Source organism: Enoplosus armatus, chromosome 2, assembly GCF_043641665.1.
Source record: "Enoplosus armatus isolate fEnoArm2 chromosome 2, fEnoArm2.hap1, whole genome shotgun sequence".
In the NCBI taxonomy this organism is placed as follows: domain Eukaryota; kingdom Metazoa; phylum Chordata; class Actinopteri; order Centrarchiformes; family Enoplosidae; genus Enoplosus; species Enoplosus armatus.
Genome location: NC_092181.1, coordinates 8,723,385 through 8,745,968, shown reverse-complemented (window position 1 = coordinate 8,745,968; position 22,584 = coordinate 8,723,385). Strand labels below are relative to the sequence as shown.

The following is a 22,584-nucleotide window of genomic DNA, read 5'->3' as shown; positions in this document are numbered from 1 at the left end:
AACAACCCAACCAACAGTGGCTTCAATAGACCAGAATGCCATGTAAGAGCAATACAAACGTCTGTGAATCACTTGATGACATTCTGCTGTATAAAGAAGTTACTTACTTATGTATTGGTTTGAGTAAAAGGTCTCAGTATGCTTCCAACGAGATTAGTTTGTAAGACGTGACTACACCTGAAGGCAAAAATGTTTCCATCTGTTCTGAGTGGCTAGGAGTGTCAAGCGTTTCTCACGGCGTTGACGGTGTTCTCTTTTGTTCGCAAGACAAGTGACAGAAGTGGGCGGAATGAAAGTTTTTGGCCAAGAGGTTATTCCAGGTCTGTGTTGCATGATAACAAAATGCTTCTGCAAAGTGTTTTGTTCTAGCTCTTGGGGCAACCAGTAGACCAGACCCAGATGTCCTAAGGGGTTCTTATTCTGACTCACCGGACGTTAGCTGCTGGGACAGTCTGCCATTGGGGGACTATTTCAGTTAGCATTCTCCTCCCCTATGAGGTTTGTGTTAACTGTTTTGGAAAAAGTGACCTGTTCCTGATGGATCTCAGGTGGGTCGTGGCCAGGCGTTGATACACTGATCTGAGAAGCCTTCTGTCGTCATCGTGTGTTCACAGCAGGGGGCTTCATGGGCAGCAGCACTTCCTCTATGGACCTTTTTTTCTCACCACGGTTGTCACCTTCAGGTCTTTGAGGAGTGTGGAAATATCTTGAACGGTGTTAAGTGTTGTTAAACAACCATATGGTATTTTTTTTTTTTTTTTTTTTTTTTTTTAATTTTGTCTGGGAGTTCTCTTTCTAGAAAAAACGCGTTAGCTTAGCTCTCTGACTCCAATGCAAGAAGCACAAACTGGGGTTAGTATATCCTCTGCTACAGCTCTGCATAAACTCCAGGTCAACAAAACATTTTCTAATCAGAATCACATCTTTACGTCCGTGAAATATTGTGTATTGTTTTTTATTTTTTATTATGATATCAAAACAGTATTTGTAGCTGCACACATTCATGTCAGAAAATCCAAAAAGTAAAAAGTACCAGTCTTTGGCTTTGTATTCCTCTAAAAAAAGGAATTTTACCCCATATCAGCTTTGTGTACAAGAGTTTAACAATCATATGTGGTGGAAAAATGTTGAATGCAAACTACATCCAAAAAGGCACATACAGTACACGCTACAGCAGTATGACCCAGCACATCCCAGCAGAATACGAACTGCTAATCTCTGAGCTCGGGTCATTAATATGGACTGCAATACTGGTAAATGAGCAACATTTAAACATCTTTACATTTGTTGGAATGATGGGTGAAGAATTTGAGTTTAAAGGGCTTCAGGACTTCAACAAAAGCATGTACCACAGCCATTCAGAGCACCCATCTCGCCACTGCGCATCAGACAGTTGAGACTGGCGTCATATACTGCGCTGGGCGGATGGATACACTGCTGTTTGTCAAGAAATAGCTCCAGCGAGTGGCTCACCTTGTCATTTTTCGCATTTTAGTTTACAAGGGCAGAGCCAGGCTATGCTAAGCTAAGCTAAGCTGAGACAGAGACATGACTGTGGTATCAATCTTCTCATCTAACTCTCCAATAAGAAAGCAAATGCGAGTATTTCCCCACAACGTTTCTTTGCTGTCGGACAGTGTAGCACAATCTTAGGATCAAACTGCCATTTTAAAAAGAGACACACTGTAAAAAAAAAAAAAAAAAAAAGCTGCTTCCAGGAATGAATAAGTAATTCAGTAATAGTTGTATTGCGTCAGGACTAATCATGACTGATGTATTACGTTTTAAACACACTATAGAAAACATCAAAACTGTAAAAATATTTCTTTCTTGAAGGTCAGAAGCCCTAAAAGGACAGCAGTGCTCCATCATCTCTACATGAAAGACAAACATTCGACTTCACTCCTCCGTCCTCCTCCACCTCTCCATCTCTCTCAGCCGCCTCTCCAGGACCTTCACCTGCTCCTCCAGGTGAGCGGTTTTATCGGCCGCATTAGAGCCCCTCCAGGTGCCGACGCCCATCAGGACGCAGACGCACACCAGGACCGCCAGCCGGACGGCCATGGCGTCGGTGCCGACGCTGTGGTCGCTCAGGATGAGTCCGAAACAGGCCAGAGCCGCGCCCACTTTCAGCAGCCACAGAGTCCGCCTCAGGGTGGAGGCGACCAATCGGAGGGCGAGGGAGAGCAGCCAGTAGCCAATGAGAGCCACGAGGACCCATTGGGCGACGAAGATCAGCCCCTCTGGGGTCACTTTGTTGATGGGAAAGCCAACTGTGGAAAACAACAACACACGGTCAGTAAGAAAGTTAAACTGCAATATCTCATTAGAATTCACTGAGGATTACAAAGAAATTACAACTCAATTCCAAAGAATTTACCTCATTATGTAATTTTATGTAAAGATGATAAACAACCCCACAGAAATGTACAAAGAAAAACAGCAAATCTTCAAATCAGAGGCTGGAAAAATGATTCAAACGATGAATTGATTATCAACATGGTGGGCGATTCTATTTCTGTCAATCAAACTTAGCATTTTCAGGTCTACTGAGCTATGGACACTGGAGTCTGGGTACTTATAAACCGCTGGGACTTAAATTAATGAAAGACACACAAGGCCAGCACCATATTTTTTAACCACTCATGATACTTCTGCAGCACTGCGCCAGCACGGCCTACAAACGCTGGCCTCCAGTTACGTAGAGAGTAGATTTTAAAAGTGCCAAAATACACTTGTGATCTCCTCAGATGCTGCTCACAGATGGAACAGACTTCCTGATGACCTCAAATGCGCCTCAACCATCACAACTGATCTGATTCGGGTTTTTATTGCCCGTTGTTTTGAATGTATTCCAATGCTCTTCTTTGCCTCCGTGTGTGAAATATATAAAGCTGCCTGCCTTGCGGTCGTAATCTGGACTAAAAAGGTCAGATGTAAAAAAGTCCTGATAAACTGTGTGAGAATGGACCAAAAGGACAGCAACGGCAGCAGGGAAGAAGCTGCTGGTGCTCACAGGATCTCAATAATGATTTTGGCGGGTGAACAATATTATTAGCACTGACGCTGATGGACAATAAGACCCTGGAATGGGACTGAAGAGAGAGCTCCTGGGCCCATCGTCAGCCTGCAGCGCCACAGGTCTCTGTGATGGGCCAGCACAGCAGCCGGTGCGCGAACGTTCACCTTGGACTCCGGCGGCCCGCAGCAAATGTGAGACGTACTGGAGGAGCATGTTCAGACCCCCAGCCAAACTTCCTGCCACCACACCCAGAACCTGAGAGAAGGCCTGGGAGGAGAAGAGAGAGAGAGAGAGAGACAGAGAGACAGAGATACATGGAACCAGGAAGTAACCTCGCGCGCTGCTCACTTTTCTCTTTCATTGGACACGCAGGTGAAAGGTGACCTCACGTGACCGAGTTGGGCAACAAATCTTAAAAAAAAGATCAAGAGAATAGTATGTCTGTATTTGAACGCATTGCCCGGTTTCTATTCAGAAGCGTGACCGTTGTAAAATAACCAGTCTTCCCGGGCTAACGGCTGTGGAAATAAAGCGCCTTGATATAAAAAACGTGCGTCTTTATCAGCCCCCCCTCTTTGCGGTTGACGACACATCTCTGACGTATTTCTGTCCCCCATACAAACATACGCAAAGTCCGCGTGTTAGCCTTCACCAGTGAGCTACACACTGTTGCACTCTTCTACCGACGTTAAACTAATTTTTACATATCTTTTTGTTCTTATTTCTATCGCTCACCTTCTGCACCGACAGCACCGTCTGCTCCCCGGCCAGCCTGCCCAGGTAGGTCCTTCCCTCCCCGGCCATGTCAGCCAGGGCCGTCCGGAGCTCCTGGATCATCCCGGACCGACTCTCCGACACTTTCTCCCCCGTAGCAGACAGCAGCAGGGCGCTAAGCACGCACAGGCCGCTGAAAGCTCCGGGGTTTGAATGAGTAAACATGCTGAGAGTGGGTATTAAAAGACACAGCAGAGGTACAAAAAAAACTAATAAATAAAAATAAAAAAAAGTTACACCTACAGGCGAGTAGCGACGGGAGGCTACACAGGATGTGGAAAAACTTGGTAGTAGGAATGAAAAGCGGCGCCTGCCACCCACTGGGCTGAGTGTGCAACAGGTTTCCATGGTGGCTCCCCCTCCCTCTCTTCATACAGCAGCATGTTAAATAAAGCCCATAACGTCTTTGTCCTTCCACACAGTTGTAAAGGGCCCGGGCTGGTGTTAGCACACATTACACGGAGTTGCCAGATCAACAGTCTCGACTTACATGTTTCTGCTGACGAGTCTCTTCAGCCGCGGCGTTCAAGTGCCGGGAAAGTCCGTCCTCCTGCGGTGAATCGGTCGCATTTACGCGCCATTTTGTAAAAAAAACAAAAAAACAAAACCCCCCCAAAACCCCAAAACACTACAACTAACATACACTTCCGGATGTACGCCACAATAAGAAAATGATGGATTGTCGAAAAGGAAATGATGATCTCAAAAACACTGTCAGATCTTATTTTTCTTTTCTTTTCTTTTTTTGGAAAGTATAAATAGAGGCTCATTTTCAAACCAGTCACCAAACTTCATTGCATACAGTGGCACTTTAAGGATTGACCTGAATACCCTGAAAATGTATCTGTATCCACTCATCTTGTTTGTTTTGTTGTCTTTAATGTTTATTGTGCGCATTGGATAGATTATGGCTGGTTTTCTCTGTATCTTTGATGTTAAATCTGCTCCCTCAATAATGTTTGCCATTACAAAATAGAAGGTGTAGAAAAAGTGCAGTAATAGCAACAATGACAATAGGTTAATGATGCCCTGCTGATAAGTAAAACATGGAAGAAAAATATTTTATGTATTGTCATACGTGTTACCATGAAACATGAATATATCTGAACAAGTAAAGATGAGGGCGCCAGTTTAAATGTTAAAAAACAGGGAGCAAAGAAACCAGCAAAGAAAGTCCAAGAAAAAAACAACTTAACCGCTAAACTGATGACAAACATGAATCTTATCTCTGTCGTCATCATCATCTTTCAATTGGAAGGGCATCTTTCTGAAACTGTTTCACTTACACCCCCCCCCCCCCCCCCCCCCCCCAGGCGCCCTTGGACCAAGCCGTGCAGACCATCGACTGTAGTAAGTGGCTTCATCATTAGAAAGTATTTTTTGTTCACTCTGGAGCCGCAATTTAAAACTTTTTTTTTTTAAAAAGTAGTCATTCTTTCCAAGTTGTTGTGTTCAGTTTTATTCATTCATTCATCGGATCACTGATTTATATTGACTATATAAGTCACACTCTTGTCATTTTACATTTATCAGCCTGTAGGAGCCAATTCCTCAGTTTGTATTATTCCCATTACTTCATTTATATATTGGCCATTTTGTATTGCGTGTGTGGTATGTGTCTATTAATTAATGGTTTTAGAGTATATGTGTAACCCCTGCAGGTCAGATTGGCCTTAAAGGAAAGGTGCTGATATTGCATGTCTAAATCTTGCTTGCACTGATTGTTTAGCATGTCTTGGTTTTATTTATAACCATCCCAGCAGAGTAGCCCCAGAGGATGAATCCTTTTCATCTAGCACCATCATCAGGTCAACATGTGTAATTTGTCGACTACTTTGGTTTATGACCAAATACCTGCAGAACCAGTGACGTTGCCATCAGCCTCAGCTGCACTTTGTGTTTAACGCAAATTAGCAAATGTTAGCATGCCGTCATGTTAAACTAAGATGGTGGACATTGGTAAACATTATATCTGCGAAACATCAGCATGTCAGCATCGTCATTGTGTGTCATGCTGCCAAGAAATTGTCCGGCACACGACCCTGACCCGAAGCGAGACACAACCTGAAGTACAAGGCACATTTTTTTATTTATTTGTACAACACAGGCCTGCATATATACATATATACAAATATCTAAAATTAGAATAGAATAAAAACAATATATACACATATTACACAAAGGTAGTGATATAATGTTAAGATATGAATACTTGTCAGGGAAGGAGGTGTCACTGATCGGGGTGGTGGTGTCGGTGGGTTTGCGATCCGTGATGTTGCCTGCAAGCACTTCCGATAGGCGGAGACGGGTTGGTAGCCTCCAAAGTCTTGGCAATCTCTGGGATGAGCCGGATCTTGGTCTTCGCCGCCATCTTGGTTTCCATCTTCATGTTTCCAGTCAGCATGTTTTCTATTGCTCCTCTGTAAAAGTTAACAAGAACTTCGGCGCAGGAATTCTGCATTCCTAAGATTCCTTTTTTTTGCCAATATCGCCAAGTGCTTGCTCATGGTGGGAATTGTCGGGTCTCTGTAAATAGCATTATAAAGAGTACGGTCTGGAAGGTCTCGAGTGGGGGAGGTGTTGTCGTGGTTGGTGTTCTTCTTCTTTTTCAGCCTGCAACTTCAGTCAATCCTTTAAAATAAATAACCACCATCAGGTCCATGGGAACCAAACGCTGAGAAACAGAAGAAGGAAACGCTCTACTTCATTTAGTACAAAGCAGTTTATTCTTCGGATTGCAGAAAGTACAACACAAATCTGGAACACGAAGGGTCTGGATTCTGGATTCAGGATACAGGACGACAACAATTGTCAAATACTAAGTTTCTGGTTGGTCAATAATTCGATCACACTTTCTTATCGGTAAGGTGTTGAGAGATGAAGCGTGTGCCATAGCGCTGTTTGTCGGCCGAAACATTCCCCTACTTTGTGTGCTTGACTATACTTGCGTAACCCACGTGTGTTAAGGTTAACCTTAAGAAAATAGTGACGATCGGAGAGAAAGTAATATGTTAGCTTTGATTAAAATAAACACATCTAGGTTATGAATTGATTGTTCAAATAACGGAATTTGCGCCAACATTGTGACCGCCAATCTGAAATCTGCCTGAGGTCTTGCTTGTGGAAAGGTCCAATGTCCGGTTGGGGAGGTCCTAGTTGGCTGTAATCACTCCTGGCTGTGAAGGGGTCCCTTCCTAACACGACCGCACAAGAAGAAATCCACAATAAAAAAAATTTAAAAAACAGTTCAGCTGAAGTTGGAGAGATAATCAAGCCATCTGAGTCAACAATTCAAGTGGATATCTCCCAAAGTTACAGCCTGTTCAGAGCAAAGTTCCCTGCGTGTGTTTGTCTGGACAGACTATTTGCCCAGTTGCAGCAAATGTTTGCATTTTGCTCAACAATGTTTCACTGACTGATCCAACAAGGTAGTACAGTCACAGATTTTCGGCTCCCGTGGGTCTGTTATGATCTACAGACCCTGGGATGCGGAGGTTTGATAGTGTTTGAGCAGCAACACCTCGAAGCTTGTGCAACCGTGTTTGTTTTTTATAACATCTTGGAAATATTTCAAAATCACGATCCCTCATTTTACACACCTTCGTCTCACCAAGCCTGGTTTGCTGCAACAGCCTTTTGACCAGAAAAAAATCTATTGCTCGACTCCAGACTGTACTGAACTACAGTACAAGGCGTTTAACCTAAGCCGAGAAATGTGGTCACATCATCAGATCACTCCTGTTTTAGCATCTTTACACTGGCTCTCGGTATGTTTTGGAATAGAATTTAAGATTTTACTCATTACCTTCAAGGCTCTTCTTAGAACCCTACGCACCGGCATGCGCTTTCAGATCCTCAGACAGAGAGTTTTTTGTCTGTTCCAGAGACTCAGAGGCTCTGGAACCACCTGCCCGAGTCAGTGATCTCCTTTAAGATTTTAAATTCCCAAGTTCCCAGACCTCAAACAGCAACCAAAGAGCAGTAAGCGCAGCTTTGCCACTGCGGTGGCTGCAGCATCATGATCCTGGTTCCTCGTGCATGTTTTGCAAAAGGGAAACATAATCTTATGGAGTAGCTACCACAACATCGGGGCACAGCCGCACAACGGCAAAGTGGACCCTAACCCAAAAAGACGAGGATTTTGCTGGGAACCTGTCGAACCTGCCAGGGGAGACATCCTACCCTGCTGCACATCACAGGACACAACCGATCGAGGCAGATGACCGCCCAGTCCTGGTTCTGTTCAAGGTTTCTGCTCAAGGAAAGCAAGTACCACAGACAAATGAAGTACACAAAAGCATTCGTAAACAGACTGGACTGTATTCTGAGGCGCTATTTGCAGACCCAGACTCTAGATGTTTCCATTGGTTCCATAATGCTCTGAAACATGTGGCGTTGATAGGCTCAATAATGTAGACCTGTGTGTGAATCCTTCAGCTGTCTTTATAACCCCATACATACTGTACTTCTTCGGTCACACTCACACACAATGTATTTGACTCACTGGACCGCAGGTTTAATTCATATATATATATGTATGTGCATATGATGTTTATTTTTGTTACAGAAGACTATATCGTGCAGTTACTACAAAATGGACGGACATGTCCTTTACCACACTGCGTAAACGGCCTAGAAAAATAGTGCACGCGATAATGTTTACTTTGTGCCATACACACATACTTTCCAAAAATTGAGATAGAAAAACAGAAAAACTGCTGGAACACCGTTTTAAAATGAAGAGACAGGAGAGAAGTCAGAGGCGTCTGTGTCTTGGCCACTCTGCAGTGCCACTGGTGGTCCGTTGTGCAAAGATTAAGCACATATAGATGACACAAAATAACTGAATGCAAGTATTCCTCTCATTCAGGTCAATATTTAGAAGAGGCACCACTAGCAACGGTTGCAGTCTCGAGTCTATGAGATTGTCTGGTATCGTCAGATTCTGGACTGGATGGAGGTCTGGGCTCTGGACTTGGTTAATCCAGGACAATACCATTGTTAAAGCGTGAAAGTACATTCCTGACCTTGGGGGGAAAAAAATCCCAACTCAAGGTCCACTTACTAGCTTTCTCAGGTAGTTTTCACCATATCTGATATGTCCTCATTGGCGGATGGAGCTCGCACGTCAAACAGATCCTGAGCAAACTCCATCCGCCGATGAGGACCATGTGATGTGGTTGAAAGCACTGGGGAAGCTAGTGGGTGAAAGCTGAGTTGGCGTCGTTGGAACGGTGCCGTCGTTGAAGGCACTCCCGTGTAGCTCTGGCTTCATTTTGGACTCACATGTCTCCAGGATTTCTCTGCATTCAGATGCATTCGTTTGACCCTCCACCCTAACAAGGCGCCCTGCAGAGGAGGCATCCCTTCAGCATCATGCTGCCAGCCACCAGGCTTCACTGTGGGTGGTGGTATTTGGATCCACCCTTATACTCAATCTTCATCTCAGCAGAACCATAGAACCTTCTTCCGCGTTGGTTTTAGAGTCTCCAGACCGCCCTCCTGGCCCTGATGCCGTGTGGGTCCACCCCGGCAACTTGACAATTGAATTTAACCTAGCTTTTAACGTACGCGTCATGTGGTGGTGGGTTCAGGTGCGTCACGAAGGAGAAGAATACTTTTTGCAATCAGTTATTTTTGTGTATATCAGCTGTGACCCCCGGTGGCACTGTGAGCCCTGCAGCCCGCCACTTCCTGCACACGTGGGTGTACTTTGTGCCCTGCACCACGCAGTTTGCTACCATTATCAGGATCTATCTATCTGTCCTCCCTCGTCTCCGTTATGTATCCCTTTCTTCTGTTCTTTTATTATAGCTCGGTTGTTCTCTGAAAGTTTTCAATCAATTTCGGCTGACATGTACCAATGACCTAATATAAGATTCACAAAAAACACACAATTTGAAGGCAGACGCTCCTCAGCTGGTGACATGCCAGCTAGCACAGTGGATAAGACGTAGATACAAGACAAATTCACTCTGAGCGACAGGTGGAGGACGCGGTCCGTCGCCTCGGTGACCCCTGGTCCAGTTATTGGATCAGTTCATATCTTCAGGAGGTATGAGCGCTGTGGGGGTTGATGGGGCAGCTTGAGAGAGAGACTGTATAAAAAAAACAGAAAGAGAGCATCAGCATTCATGTCAGCACTCTGGACGTCTCACTCTTCTCTTTCTCTCTTCACTCTGTACTGAACAACACTTTGTGTTGGACTCAAAGTGTTGCGTTTCGGTGGGTGCTACACTCTGTCGGTGCCGTAGGGGAGCTGGAGAGAGGCTCAGGCACTCGGGAGCAAACGTCAGCCCTTCTCACAGTTCCTAAGTGTACACTTCCAACCAAGGGTGACCGTGCATTTGCTGTCATTGCCCCTAAACTGCGGAATGAATTGCCGTTTACAATCTGCTCAGCTACTTCTGTATTTTCTTTCAAACATCAGCTAAAAACACACCTTTTTTAAACTGGTTTTTGAACTGTTTGGATGATTTTATATCTCCCGGACAATATCCTATATTATTATTCTTTTATTCGTCATTTAAGTGGTTTTATTCTTTATACTGTATAATTATCGCTGTATCTCACGTCCTGCTGTTAAATCCCTTTGCACTTTTCTTAACACAGTCACAAAAAAAGTTATTGTTATAACAGCCAGACCTAATGTACTGCACACATTCAAGGTGCCAACTACGACTATGTAATTGGATGGCGAAGGTTTTCAAATGTATCAACCTCAGATTATCTTAATTCATTAATATACCCCTGGATTACCGTGTTTGATCCCGAGTTAACCGTAAACAGGAACTGTCCAGCTCACTGAGGCGCTGAATGCGACTCACGCACAGCAGCTCGGTTAGCTCTACTTCAAGCCATGTTGCACCGTCAGCCATTTGTCGTTTTAGAGGGAGCCAAAGCCCAAATGCATTTTTGCACTAAAACTCAGTGTTAGTGTCAGCTGGTATTTTACTTCACCGCCACAGCGACGGCAACAAGACAAACATGAGTCCTTTGTAAAAAAAGGCCAACACGTCGTGGATTAATCAAGGCTCTGCTAATTAAGAGAAAGTGTGAAGAGTCTTACAGCGTACTGTCCGAAGGTGCGTCTCTGCCGGAAGAGGAGGAAGCAGACAACGGCAGAGACGGCCGCCTGGGCCAGGGTGAAGAGGAGGAGGGCCGACTTCACTCCTCTGCTCAGCCTCTGTTGGAGAGGACACACAGCGCTCGCATTACTTCACGCCAACGAACACATGTCTGTCACAGTGGTGTCCAGTGAGGATACATATGAATTCATTTGTAGATGAAGTTACCCGGGCACGGCGCTGACCCGACCCAAGGCACCTTTTAAGTCAAGTTTATTCAAACACTTTACCACTTCAACAAGTAATTCCAAGCAAAACATTTTCCCATACCCCCACGGTTACCCTCGAAAATGTTTCAACACAGGGCAGGAAATCCCTAACCAAAAAACTGACACAGCTTTTTCTCAAAAAAGGAAGTGCGGTTTTTTGTTCGAGGCTTCCTTCCTTTTCACTTCACCACCACTCCGCTGGCACGCTTCTCTGAATGGCAGTGGTCACGGAGCTGCTTGAAAAAGAGGCCAATCTTTAATGTAAACCCAAATGGACCAAAGCACTGCCACAAACAATGCTGGTTCACTTCTACACTGCCATCATAGAGTCCATCCTCACCTCCTCCATCACCGTCTGGTACGCTGCTGCCTCCACCAAGGACAGACGCAGACTGCAGCGTATCATCCGCTCTGCAGAGAGGGTGATCGGCTGCAACCTTCCATCTCTTCAGGACCTGTACTCCTCCAGGACCCTGAGGAGAGCAGGGAAGATCGCTGCCGACCCCTCCCACCCCATCTGTTCGACCCCCTCCCCTCTGGCAGGAGGCTGCGGTCCATCAGGACCAAAACCTCCCGCCACAAAAACAGTTTCTTCCCCTCTGCAGTCAACCTGACAAACTCACACTGACCCCCCCCCAAGAAAACAAACACAAGTTATACGTTATATTAACGTACATCACCCCTGTCCCCCCTGCGTTACATTAACGCACCCACCCCCTACTGGACACTTTATCTGGACACTTTACTTTATTCTGGTCACTGCACTGTTGTTATTTATCTTATTTTTATTTTTAATCTTATTTTACCTTTTATATTCTACTTATTTGTTATCGAAACAATAGCACCTTCAGACCACGGCGAATTCCTTGTAATGTATGTTACTTGGCAATAAACAGTTTCTGATTTCTGATTTCTGATTTCACTGTGTGTAGGAAGCGTCCAGTGAGCCACATAAATACACGCTCTGCGAACAGGGGTCTCCGTAATCCCACATTCAGACACACACTTGACTTGCCGACATGTAAGTCCAGCAGAAATGCAGAAATTCAACATTTTGTCATCTCACTATACTTGATGTTCTTTTGTTTCGTCCACATTCAGCCGCAGGTAGTTATTAGCGCACCGGCGTGTGAGAAAATGTGCGCCTGGCCTGCTACTTTCTGACTGTGCTACAGATATTCGGAGTCTCCAAAGGAGCGCCACCATTGGGCCGACATTTACGCTGGGCCCGGCACGACCAGCGCGCAAGACAGCGCGGCGACGGGAAGTGAAGCCGACACCAACCGTGATGTAGTGTTTGTTGTTACAGCTGCCATGTAGTGTCTCGACGCAGGGCACCTCCGGATTCTTGTCCATGTCCACGGAGTAGATGATCACAGCCACCACTGACAGCACGGCGGACACCACGCTCGCCACCAAACACGCCCACAGCTGAAAAAAGGCACACAACATCAGAGGGGGCCAGAAAAGTAGTAGCATTACCATGAGCAGCACCTGCAGTAATACAAGTGCTGTAAGAGTGACTTAGCTGGCCTGTCACAGATCTTTGGATGGTAGGAAATACATGGAGCTTGGGACAGTGTGTTTGTATACAGCCATGCATGTGCGCACACTGTCTAGCTGCATGTGCATGTGTGTACGTGTTGTCTGTAGACTCACAGTCTTCATGGTGCAGTGTTTGTCCAAGACGATGGAGACCACTCCTGCAGCGATGAACTGGGTAGCACACACACACACACCCAGGACACAGTCAGCACAGAGGAACGCTACGTTACACCGCAACGGCTCGCTCAGCACACAAGACATCAGTAGAAATCTGTATGACATCTGGTGAAAAAGCAGAACACACACACACACACACACACAGACTCACCGTCAGGCCGCTCCACCAGGGAACTCCCAGGCTGACCACCTCAGTGACCTCAGTGAAGAGCAGAGGAATGGAGTAGGACATGACCATCAGCCCCAGCATCACCTGACTCACCTGGTGCACGCGCATGCACACACACACACACACACACACACACACACACACACACACACACACACACAAAAAGAATCCATTACCAGTGACCAAATGTGTGACACCAGCTGGATCCAGCTGGCTAACTAGTTTGAAGGATAAGCCATGGCTTTCCAAAACACAGCACACACCGGCACAGCACAGCGGTCAGTGGTGGAGACGGTGAGTACTGCAGTACAGCGTTTGTGTGGTCTGTCACTGAGTATAACTGGGATCATTACCGGCCCCACATATAGTGCTCCTGGGCTCAGAGAACTGAAGCAAAGCTTGTTATAACCTCCCCCAATAGATCCTGATGCTCTCCTGTTCTGTTCTCAGTCCCTTTTGTTTGTGGGTTAGCAGATCCAGTTCATGAGGCGCTTTATATTTTGGCCCGTAACCCTTGAGCCTTCAGACAGAGAATGAAAATCACTTTTCTTTTTGACAAACAAAACTTAACTCAAGGTCCACTTACTAGTGATGTCTGCGGCTTTCAACCACACTTCACAGTCTTCCTCAGTGTTTTACTTTTCATCATTGTCATTTTTTTTCTTTCTGATCTTCACCACACCTTCAAATGGTCACTAATTTGTCACCATATTAGGCACATGAAGCATTTGCATGAGCATTAAAATGTTCAAATGCAAATGTTTTATGGGGAAGGAAATTCAACAGGTTTGTTAGACCTCAAGGGTACCCACGATGCCTTTTGGTAAGTAACACTGAACGTTGTTTACAAGAAAACTCCACAGGGCACCTTTAAGGTGTACTGTTTCACTTCTGATGGAGCGAGGCTAGCAGTTTCCCCCTGCTTCCAGTCTTTGTGCTAAGCTTGGCTAAACACACCCTGGACCTATCTCTGCACCAGACAAGTGTATCTTTCAAAATGTTGCACTTTTCCTTAAACAAAGGGCAAATCCTGCTCCTTTTATCAGTCTAACCCCACCCAAAACATCTGCTCATCATCTCTTCAGAGAGGCCCTGCTGCTACCTGGTATTAACATTCGTCCAGGGTGATCCGATCACAAGTGGACAGCTCCAAGGACGTCGGTTCACACCTGGCATTAACCTGCGTCTCCAGTGACCACCTGGGGTCGGATCTTACTTCCCCGCTCTACATGCAAATGAACACGTACATCATTTCCATTTTTAACCCTGAACTTGATGAACTTACTGTTTATCAGACCACAAAAGATAAATAAAGCTTTATTAAACCTACATTCACACCTGGTACTAGTCCACTGTCCACTTGTGATCGGATCACCAAGTACGGACATTAATACCAGGTATGAACAGGGCCACAGAGTAATTATACTCACCCCCAGACTTTTGGGCTCTCCTCTCTGGATGGCAGCGCGCAGAGCCTGCTGTCTCTCCGTTAGCTTGACAGCGTTCACATCGTCCATCACCTGCACTGTCAGATCCCTGGAGACTACCACCGCCATGACCTGCAGAGGACAGCAGAGCTCACTTTCCACACTGCAGGATCATTTTATAGATCAGGTCACACAAAACCTACAGAGCTGTAGATCTTTCCCGCATCAGGCCATGATTTGTCAGAGCAGGTAAAGTGTGTAACTAACAACGTCGATTTAGTCTCTGTTCCTCTGTAATGTCCCAGTAAGCCATTCTGGCAAGCCATCATGTACGACACCAGGGCCCGAGGTCTGGCTGACCTACATCCAACAACAACATAGAATCTCTATCCACATGAAGGCATGAAAACAGGCTTGATAAGAATTACTTTGATTTTAGTTTTATTTGCATGCTTAAGCCCTTTTAGCACAAACTGTGTGTACTATAGCTAACAGCTAATCATTTTACAAACCACATGTGTTTTAGAAATATGAATGCATTTCTTTCCACCTATGCAGGCAACCATTGGTTTCCATCCGTTACTGTATGATGTGAAACTCTTTAGGCATACAAGAATGAATGCATGGCTTCATGTTCAGTGTGATACCAATGGCTACCTGGAACACAGGCAAAAAAATGTGTCAAAAAATCAAAAGCTGTATGTAGTTTGCATTCAAAACTGGCCAGCAAGTATACACGATCTTTAGAGTCTCATGTGTACAAATTCATTAAAACATGGGAACTAAATGTATCTTGTGCGCGCAAATGAATCAAACTGTGGGAACAAACTGTATCTTTTGTACAACAGTTAATCAAAACGCAGGAACTAATTATATCTTGTGCGCATGAATTAATCAAAACGTGGGAACTAATGATATCTTGTGCACACAAATTAATCAAAACATGGGAACTAAATATATCTCGTGCACATGAATTAATCAAAACATGGGAACTAATTATACCTTGTGCGCATGAATTAATCAAAACGTGGGAACTAATTATACCTTGTGCGCATGAATTAATCAAAACGCGGGAACTAAATATACCTTGTGCGCATGAATTAATCAAAACGTGGGAACTAATTATATATCGTGCGCATGAATTAATCAAAACGTGGGAACTAAATATACCTTGTACGCATGAATTAATCAAAACACGGGACCTAAATATACCTTGTGCGCATGAATTAATCAAAACGCGGGAACTAAATACACCTTGTGCGCATGAATTAATCAAAACGTGGGAACTAACTATATCTTGTGCGCATGAATTAATCAAAACGTGGGAACTAATTATATCTTGTGCGCATGAATTAATCCAAACGCGGGAACTAAATATATCTTGTGCGCATTAATTAATCAAAACAAGGGAACTAATTATATCACGTGAGCATGAATTAATCAAAACGTGGGAACTAAATATACCTTGTGCGCATGAATTAATCAAAACGTGGGAACTAATCTTTTTTTTTCTCTGGCCACTCGGGGCCTGTAGTTTTTCAACATATAACACATGATATATTGTTGCCCCCCTTGTGTAACCCCCTAGGTTTGTGTTGAGTTGGGTTAGGGTTAGGTGTGTCTCTCAAGCTAAGGACCATTTCATGAGGAAAAAATTGTGTCCTTTTCTGTTTCTGCCGGCAGTGTTGCTTTCTCTACCCCCTGCAATGGTAAAGGGTTATTTCCCCAGTGCTCAAGTCACACAGTCAGGACTTTACGCGCTACGATTACCGCACGGGCGGGGGTCCGGCGACTGCTGCGATCAGGCCAGACGATCGTTTACGTTTACGCACACGTTACGCACACACTGATTAGCGCGTATTGCGTAAGTCAACTCGTTTTGTGCGCCAGTGCACTGAAGTAGTCTACCAACGGATCACCCCCCCCATTCTACATATTTAATAGACTTGATGCACCAGTCTACACACCAAGGCCCTCACACTGCGACGGCAACAAGAAGTCATCAGAAAACACAAAATGTCTCATTCCTACCTTTTTTTCTCTGGAGACAAGTGAATAAATGTGTCCTCCCTTATAAGTTCAGGCTTCTGACGACCACTCTTGATTTTTAATTCGCCTCCCTGACTTCTCCTTTTTTTTTTTTTGCAGGCGGGTGCGTGCGGAGATGTGTTTATTACAGAGAGAGAGAGGGAGAGATTGTTCTCTGTCCTTGGATCAGATCCAGCAGAGCTCCTCCTTCCCTTCCTCTCCTAGTTTCGTGCGTTCCAGAAATCTGTTTGTTGTCGGGCTTTTCCCCCCGTTAAGAGTTCATCTGAGGGACAGTAAGGCAGGACTGTTCTTTTTTTTAATTATTATTATTATTATCGGTGCGACATACGAACCGTGCTGCGTCGTCTGAGAGACACCTCAGGCATCCCTCTACCTACTTGCGAACTCCCAGTCGAGGTAAGCAGCCCCGCTGCGTGTTATCATTTAGATGTCATGTGTTGTCTAATGGCATGTTGTGTGGAAGCTACAGTTTGGCACAGTGGACCCGAACAATGACTTTGGAGTCAAAGTGCCAAACTTTAATCACCTTTAATCAGTAAAGTATGAGGGGATGTGAAAATGTCATTTTGAACTTTTAACAACGTTCCCACATGACACATTTGGGTGTCAAACCCTTTGCGCTCTCTGATGTCAACAGACGCTGGTGATGCTCTCTGCCAGGCCCGCGCTGCAGCCAGCTTTCCTGCCTGCTTGTTTTTGGGTACTTTTTTTTAATTTTTAATTTTGTTTACCTTCATAGTGTCATATAAGTGTGTGTCACAGTGTTTGCCTCCTGTGGTCAGCAACTGCATGAGCAACATGTGACGCTTTACCGTGTGGCGTGTCCAAATTGGGCCAGCACCTTGCATGGACTGCCATCGGTGTGTGAATGTGTGTGTGTGTGTGTGTGCAAGCTGTATGTACCCTGTCTACATCTCTATGCACCCATATACAGTCTGTCTGTACCCATATAGAGCCTGTCTGTACCTCTATGCACCCATATACAGTCTGTCTGTACCCATATAGAGCCTGTCTGTACCCGTATGCATCCTGTCTGTACCCATATAGAGCCTGTCTGTACCCATATACATCCTGTCTGTACCCGTATGCAGCCTGTCTGTACCCATATAGAGCCTGTCTGTACCCGTATGCAGCCTGTCTGTACCCATATACAGCCTGTCTGTACCCATATACATCCTGTCTGTACCTGTATGCACCCTGTCTGTACCCGTATACATCCTGTCTGTACCTGTATACAGCCTGTCTGTACCCGTATACAGCCTGTCTGTACCCATATGCAGCCTGTCTGTGCCTTCAGTGCTACCTTGTGTTTCTGCACTGACGTCTGTACTCTCCCTTCAGAGGTTTGTTGAGGCCATGGCGATCCACTTGTAGATCCACTTGTAGATCCACTTGTAGATCCCAAGTACATCCTCAAACCCCTCTTCCCGAAGTCTCCACATTGATGTGGTATGGTGAAGTGAAAGTGACTTTGTTTCTAGACTAATAATGGACAAAATGTTCCCCTCACATCCTTGGTCATTGATTTCAATCATCAACATGGACCCCCCCCCCCCCCCCCCCCCCATTCCCCTTCAGTCTCCACTCTTCCCTTACTCTCCTTGCCCCCCTCCTCCTCCTCCTTGTCCTCTTCCTCCCACCACATCTGCTTCTCATCCTACTGCATTCCTGTCTTTCCTAAGAGGATTCTGACATGTGGTTTTGATGAACTAACACATGCACACACTCTCTCTTTCTGTTCCTTTTTTTCTCTCTATCACTACCTCACCCCCCCCCCCCCCCACTATTTCTCAATTCCTTCCCTCCTGGTCCAAACAGATACACACAATTACAACACACACACACACACACACGCCACTCTGTCTCATTGGTTCCCACAGTCCTTTGCCCTCTCCAGCGGCGTGTCTCGTGATCATGTGCTCTGCCTCTGTTGTTCTTTGGGTCTACTCACGTCTTTTCTTTTCTTTTCTCGTTCAGTCGCCTCCTCTTTCTCGCTTTTCGAACGTTAGGCTCTGTAACGTGTTTTTCTCCCTGCAATCAAACTGATTTTCAATCAACCTTTTCATTTTTTATCTGTCCTACATGTCGCAATGTGGGGGAAATCAGAGGGAGCAAATGTCCTTGAGCAGTTCGATGCAAAGCTTTAACATTTCAACGGTTGCATCTACTCTGTTGTTGACATCATAGTGGTGGACTTGGTCCCTTTCTTGCTGCAGGCCTGTTGCCAAATGAATAAAATGCAATGTACATTATATACTTACAAATGACTGATTACTTATTATAGCGCTCGGGAAGAAGGGCATACCCCTACAACTATGGCTGTAAAACAGTTACGTGTATGTTTCTAAAACTACAGTGAAATACTGCGGGAGGCTAATGTAGTTTCGGGATCCTGTGTAGGATCCGTTTGGGGATCAAAAACCTTTTGTGTCCCGTCACATCATCAGATCATAGCCAATGAGGCTGCAGAATGCACATTCTTACACTCAGACACAAACTTTGTCGAGGTTTATTGGACAAATTCCAGTAAATGGTCTTCAGTTATGTAGCGCTTCTCAACCTTAACGGGTCCCAAAGCGCGCATACACACACACACACACACACACACACACACACACACTCGCACACACCGATGGCGTGCAAAGGTGCTGGCCTCCATTGGCAGCACCACGCTATTCATAATTTCAACACATTACATGTCAGTTACTCTGTAGTTATTTGATATGTAGGGAGTTAAAGTATTTACAGTGTTATTTATTCCCAGTGCCCCACATATACCAAATATTTACACTGTAATTTATGGGCCGTAATCTATATCCAATATTTCCTGTATAAGTGTATTTAGCTTGCACACACAGTCTGGGAGTTTTCGCAATCGCAGGCCTGAAGGATTGAGGGAGTCTTAGAGTCCGAGGGAGTAAATCCAGAGCGGCATGTGCTTGGTTTGATGATAACAAAAGTGGACTTCATCAGTTGCCACTGTTGTGTCTGACTCCAGTTTCCTGTGTTGCAGTAACATGTCCTCTGAGGCGGCGGTGGCGGTGGCGGCAGCAGTTGAACCCAGGTTACATCGCCTCTCCGCCTGGTTTGACCCTGAAGCTGCTGCGGTGAGATCGGGGAATTCACTTGAATTTGAATTTAAAGTCTTGACTTCCCATACATTGTTATCCTGCAGAGTGCAATTCCAAGTGTCTGTGTCTGTGTCTGTGCAGGTGGTGACCATCCTGCTGGGGCTGTTCCAGGTGCTGCTGTCTGTCCCGCTAGCTTACGCTGACCAGATTCTGCCGAAACTGTTCATACTGCCACTTGTCTTAGGAATTTTAGTACGTACCTCATGATTCTTATCCTGATTCTGGTCTATTCAGCAGCGTCGACTGTAATCCTCCAACACGTGCATATCTTATGAAGCGAGTAGGGGAAAAAAGCACGTCATAAATAACTCTTTATGGAGCTCAATGGGTCAAATATACCAAAAGATTGTCTGCATTTAACTTTGTACAACATTTCAGTCACAAGAAGGCAAGAAAGCAATAACCAAAGACATCGTAGTATATCTAAAGTTTGGGTAATATATAACCCCCAATAGACCCAAAAGAGCACTTCAGTGTAAGAGTGACGGCTGTAGAATGTGAATCATCAGTGTCACTTCTCTTTCAGAGAGACTGAAAGCGACAACATTCAACTGTCAGCTCAGCCTCAAAACCACAGTGTGAATGTGTGTGTGAGCGTGTGTTACTCATGTTGCAGGGACGTGAATCTGTTTGCACGGTCACATGATGGGGACTTGCCTTCTTTTTTTGGGCAGGGGGGACAAAACACATAACGTAAATCACAACATTTTAAACACAACTGTGTGTGTGTGTGTGTGTGTGTTGCAGATTGTGGCAGGAGGATCATTCACCATGGCCAATGAGAGGAACCCCAGCAGACTACTGGTGCGTTCAACATAACAGGCTAATTTAAAGGCTCTTGTTTAGCTCTTGCTGTATTGAAGCTTTTAATGTCACAAGCCTGAAAATATTTACTAAGCAATAAAATCTCAAGTAAACTCAAGTGTTACGTTGTATAATCTAAGAATATAAACTCATAATATTACAATGCCCCCCCCCCCCCCCCCCCAACCACCACCTTCCCCACACAGCTTCGAGGTTGCGCGTGCAGTAATGTGGTTGGCCTCCTGGGGGCACTGCTTGCCTTCTGCCTCTACTGCTACAGCCTCAGCAAAGCGCACAGCGAAGACCTGTGCTTGACTATTTCCCCTGACCACGACTACAGGCATCCCGCTTACAGGTGTCCTGGGGAGATCTTGATGGTCAGTGTGTTTCTCTTATCAAATTTTTCTTTTTTTGGCGGCGGGGGAGGGGGGGGGGACTGATAGGATCGAGGGATAGGCTGAATGATGATGGTCTTATCTCCTGCAGGCCTATTGCTGGAGTGTGACGCTGCTGCTGCTGCTGTACGACACTGGGGCCGTGGTCCTGCACTGCCTCCTGTCTGTCTCTGCCCTCAAAGCCCTCAAAACAGACTAACATACACACGCAGGAAACACACGCCATACATGTTGAATTACTCCTTGTCAGCAGCAGAATTGTTTTTCTCCTCATGAATGTTTAAAAGTGTCGATCCTGCAGATTTCCCTTTTAATGCACTGAGTTGTCACAATGCAGATCAATGGAGTTCCGTTCAAACCAAATGACACCATAGAGTGTAACATGAACTAAGTTCTTGGCACAGAATTAAATAAGCGATGAAATGTTTGAATCAGAAATAAAAATGAAAAAACACTTTGATTACTGTATGTGGAACTTTGTTCAACTTGTTGTCTCTAGTAACCTATTGGCTAGTGGTTCCAAACCTGGGGATCAGGACCCCACAAGGGGTCCCAAGACAAATGTGAACTTTGGATTGTTACAAGGTGTGAACTGTGTGGGCAGTTAGTCCGCAAGCTACATTCGCCAGAACGCCTAACCCTGCCTTGAGTTTTCTTTTCATTGATGTATTTTCACCAGTAAGAGAGTCGTGCAAACTTCCCAAGTACCTGAATGTAGTTCACTAATTTTTGCAGCTTTAAAGTTACACTAATCAGTTTTGGGGTTTTTTGCCACTTGAGGGCAGAAAAAGAGAGGTATTTTGATATAAAAACACCAATATATTTGTATGTACCTACAGAGATAAACAACTGACACGGGGATGCAGGATTAGAACTTAGAAAAGTCCTTTCGATGTCACTGTGTCTTTCAAGTCGACGTCTTGGTCTGGAATTAGAGACTTTTAGATGTCTAACCTGTACTTGCATGTAAAACACCTCTCTCACAGTGCCTGGTTAACCTTTTTCATGGCAGGAAATATGAATATGTGACAAAATGACAAAGGTGTATCACTGTAATCAGTAATCTTGTTCCTTGTGAATCTGTGAAAAAAAGTGAAAAAGTTACCTGATCTAACTGCAGTTTTATGAGAACGTGCGCAGCCTTTTATTGGTTACCCCAATGACACATACGGTACTGTACATACACCTGTGTATTATGTACCCACATGAATATTTTTTTTATAGTGTTTTGTATCGTTTTATATGCCTTTACAATTTTATAACAAATCAAATAGAAAGACAATAAACATAGGGGCTGACGGGCACTGACATGAACATCTGTATTAGCCAACTCAATGATAATCTTTGAGCTTATTGCTGTGTTATGTGGTCTTCATAGATTGTACCTCTGTATGTATGTTTTGGGGAGGACAGACACCTCACACGAAGGCTTACAATATAAGCTTACTGCTGAATGCTGCAACAAATGACATCAGGTGTTATTCAAAAGCATTTATACTTTGATTTATAAAATGCATCTATAAGGCTGTATAAAACCCTCTGTGAATGTTTATGATCATGAGACATAAAAAATAAGAAATAGAAAATAAAAAAATATACACATTTACAATATTTAAGTGAAAAATAGAAGTAAAACATGTATACAATAACAATGTATATGCATGTATATATGTATGTATTGCTCTGTCGCGTATGTGTATATATATATATATATGTGTGTGTATTGCACACTTAATGTATATGTATTCACAACTT

At 44.6% G+C, this 22,584-nt stretch overlaps 3 protein-coding genes across 4 annotated transcripts; 1 reads left to right on the top strand and 2 right to left on the bottom strand.

Annotated features, from left to right (window-relative positions):
- Positions 1–939: 939 nt before the first annotated feature.
- On the bottom strand, positions 940–6,167 carry tmem109 (transmembrane protein 109). Its single transcript, XM_070911716.1, has 4 exons — positions 6,076–6,167; positions 3,758–3,962; positions 3,187–3,289; positions 940–2,273 (listed from the first exon to the last, which is right to left on the bottom strand). Exons 1-4 carry the CDS (start codon positions 6,165–6,167, stop codon positions 1,900–1,902), a joined length of 774 nt encoding a protein of 257 aa, XP_070767817.1. The 3' UTR covers positions 940–1,899.
- A 3,572-nt stretch (positions 6,168–9,739) lies between these two features.
- On the bottom strand, positions 9,740–14,579 carry tmem176 (transmembrane protein 176). Its single transcript, XM_070927323.1, has 6 exons — positions 14,454–14,579; positions 13,006–13,116; positions 12,792–12,848; positions 12,417–12,563; positions 10,866–10,982; positions 9,740–9,894 (listed from the first exon to the last, which is right to left on the bottom strand). Exons 1-6 carry the CDS (start codon positions 14,577–14,579, stop codon positions 9,832–9,834), a joined length of 621 nt encoding a protein of 206 aa, XP_070783424.1. The 3' UTR covers positions 9,740–9,831.
- A 2,149-nt stretch (positions 14,580–16,728) lies between these two features.
- Positions 16,729–21,289, top strand: LOC139297158 (uncharacterized). Of its 2 annotated transcripts, none has more exons than XM_070919720.1 (6): positions 16,729–16,895; positions 19,513–19,606; positions 19,712–19,822; positions 20,378–20,434; positions 20,641–20,811; positions 20,921–21,289. In XM_070919720.1, exons 2-6 carry the CDS (start codon positions 19,517–19,519, stop codon positions 21,026–21,028), a joined length of 537 nt encoding a protein of 178 aa, XP_070775821.1. In that variant the 5' UTR covers positions 16,729–16,895; positions 19,513–19,516; the 3' UTR covers positions 21,029–21,289. The 2 variants fall into 2 exon arrangements, with proteins under 2 accessions (XP_070775821.1, XP_070775824.1); XM_070919723.1 differs by lacking the exon at positions 16,729–16,895 and adding an exon at positions 17,135–17,199.
- The last annotated feature ends 1,295 nt before the right edge of the window (positions 21,290–22,584 follow it).

What these genes read in the sequence shown, in the direction of transcription:
- tmem109 (XM_070911716.1), bottom strand. Translation starts at nt 6,167, where the DNA reads ATGGCGGCGAAGACCAAGATCCGGCTCATCCCAGAGATTGCCAAGACT. An exon ending in CGGTGCTGTCGGTGCAGAAG is followed by an intron (nt 3,290 to 3,757) that starts GTGAGCGATAGA and finishes TTCTCCTCCCAG; the next exon opens with GCCTTCTCTCAGGTTCTGGG. An exon ending in GCGGGCCGCCGGAGTCCAAG is followed by an intron (nt 2,274 to 3,186) that starts GTGAACGTTCGC and finishes TGTTTTCCACAG; the next exon opens with TTGGCTTTCCCATCAACAAA.
- tmem176 (XM_070927323.1), bottom strand. Translation starts at nt 14,579, where the DNA reads ATGGCGGTGGTAGTCTCCAGGGATCTGACAGTGCAGGTGATGGACGAT. An exon ending in CCTGGTGGAGCGGCCTGACG is followed by an intron (nt 12,849 to 13,005) that starts GTGAGTCTGTGT and finishes TGTGCTACCCAG; the next exon opens with TTCATCGCTGCAGGAGTGGT. An exon ending in GCACCTTCGGACAGTACGCT is followed by an intron (nt 9,895 to 10,865) that starts GTAAGACTCTTC and finishes TTTTTTATACAG; the next exon opens with TCTCTCTCTCAAGCTGCCCC.
- LOC139297158 (XM_070919720.1), top strand. Translation starts at nt 19,517, where the DNA reads ATGTCCTCTGAGGCGGCGGTGGCGGTGGCGGCAGCAGTTGAACCCAGG. An exon ending in TTGACCCTGAAGCTGCTGCG is followed by an intron (nt 19,607 to 19,711) that starts GTGAGATCGGGG and finishes GTGTCTGTGCAG; the next exon opens with GTGGTGACCATCCTGCTGGG. An exon ending in GGAACCCCAGCAGACTACTG is followed by an intron (nt 20,435 to 20,640) that starts GTGCGTTCAACA and finishes TTCCCCACACAG; the next exon opens with CTTCGAGGTTGCGCGTGCAG.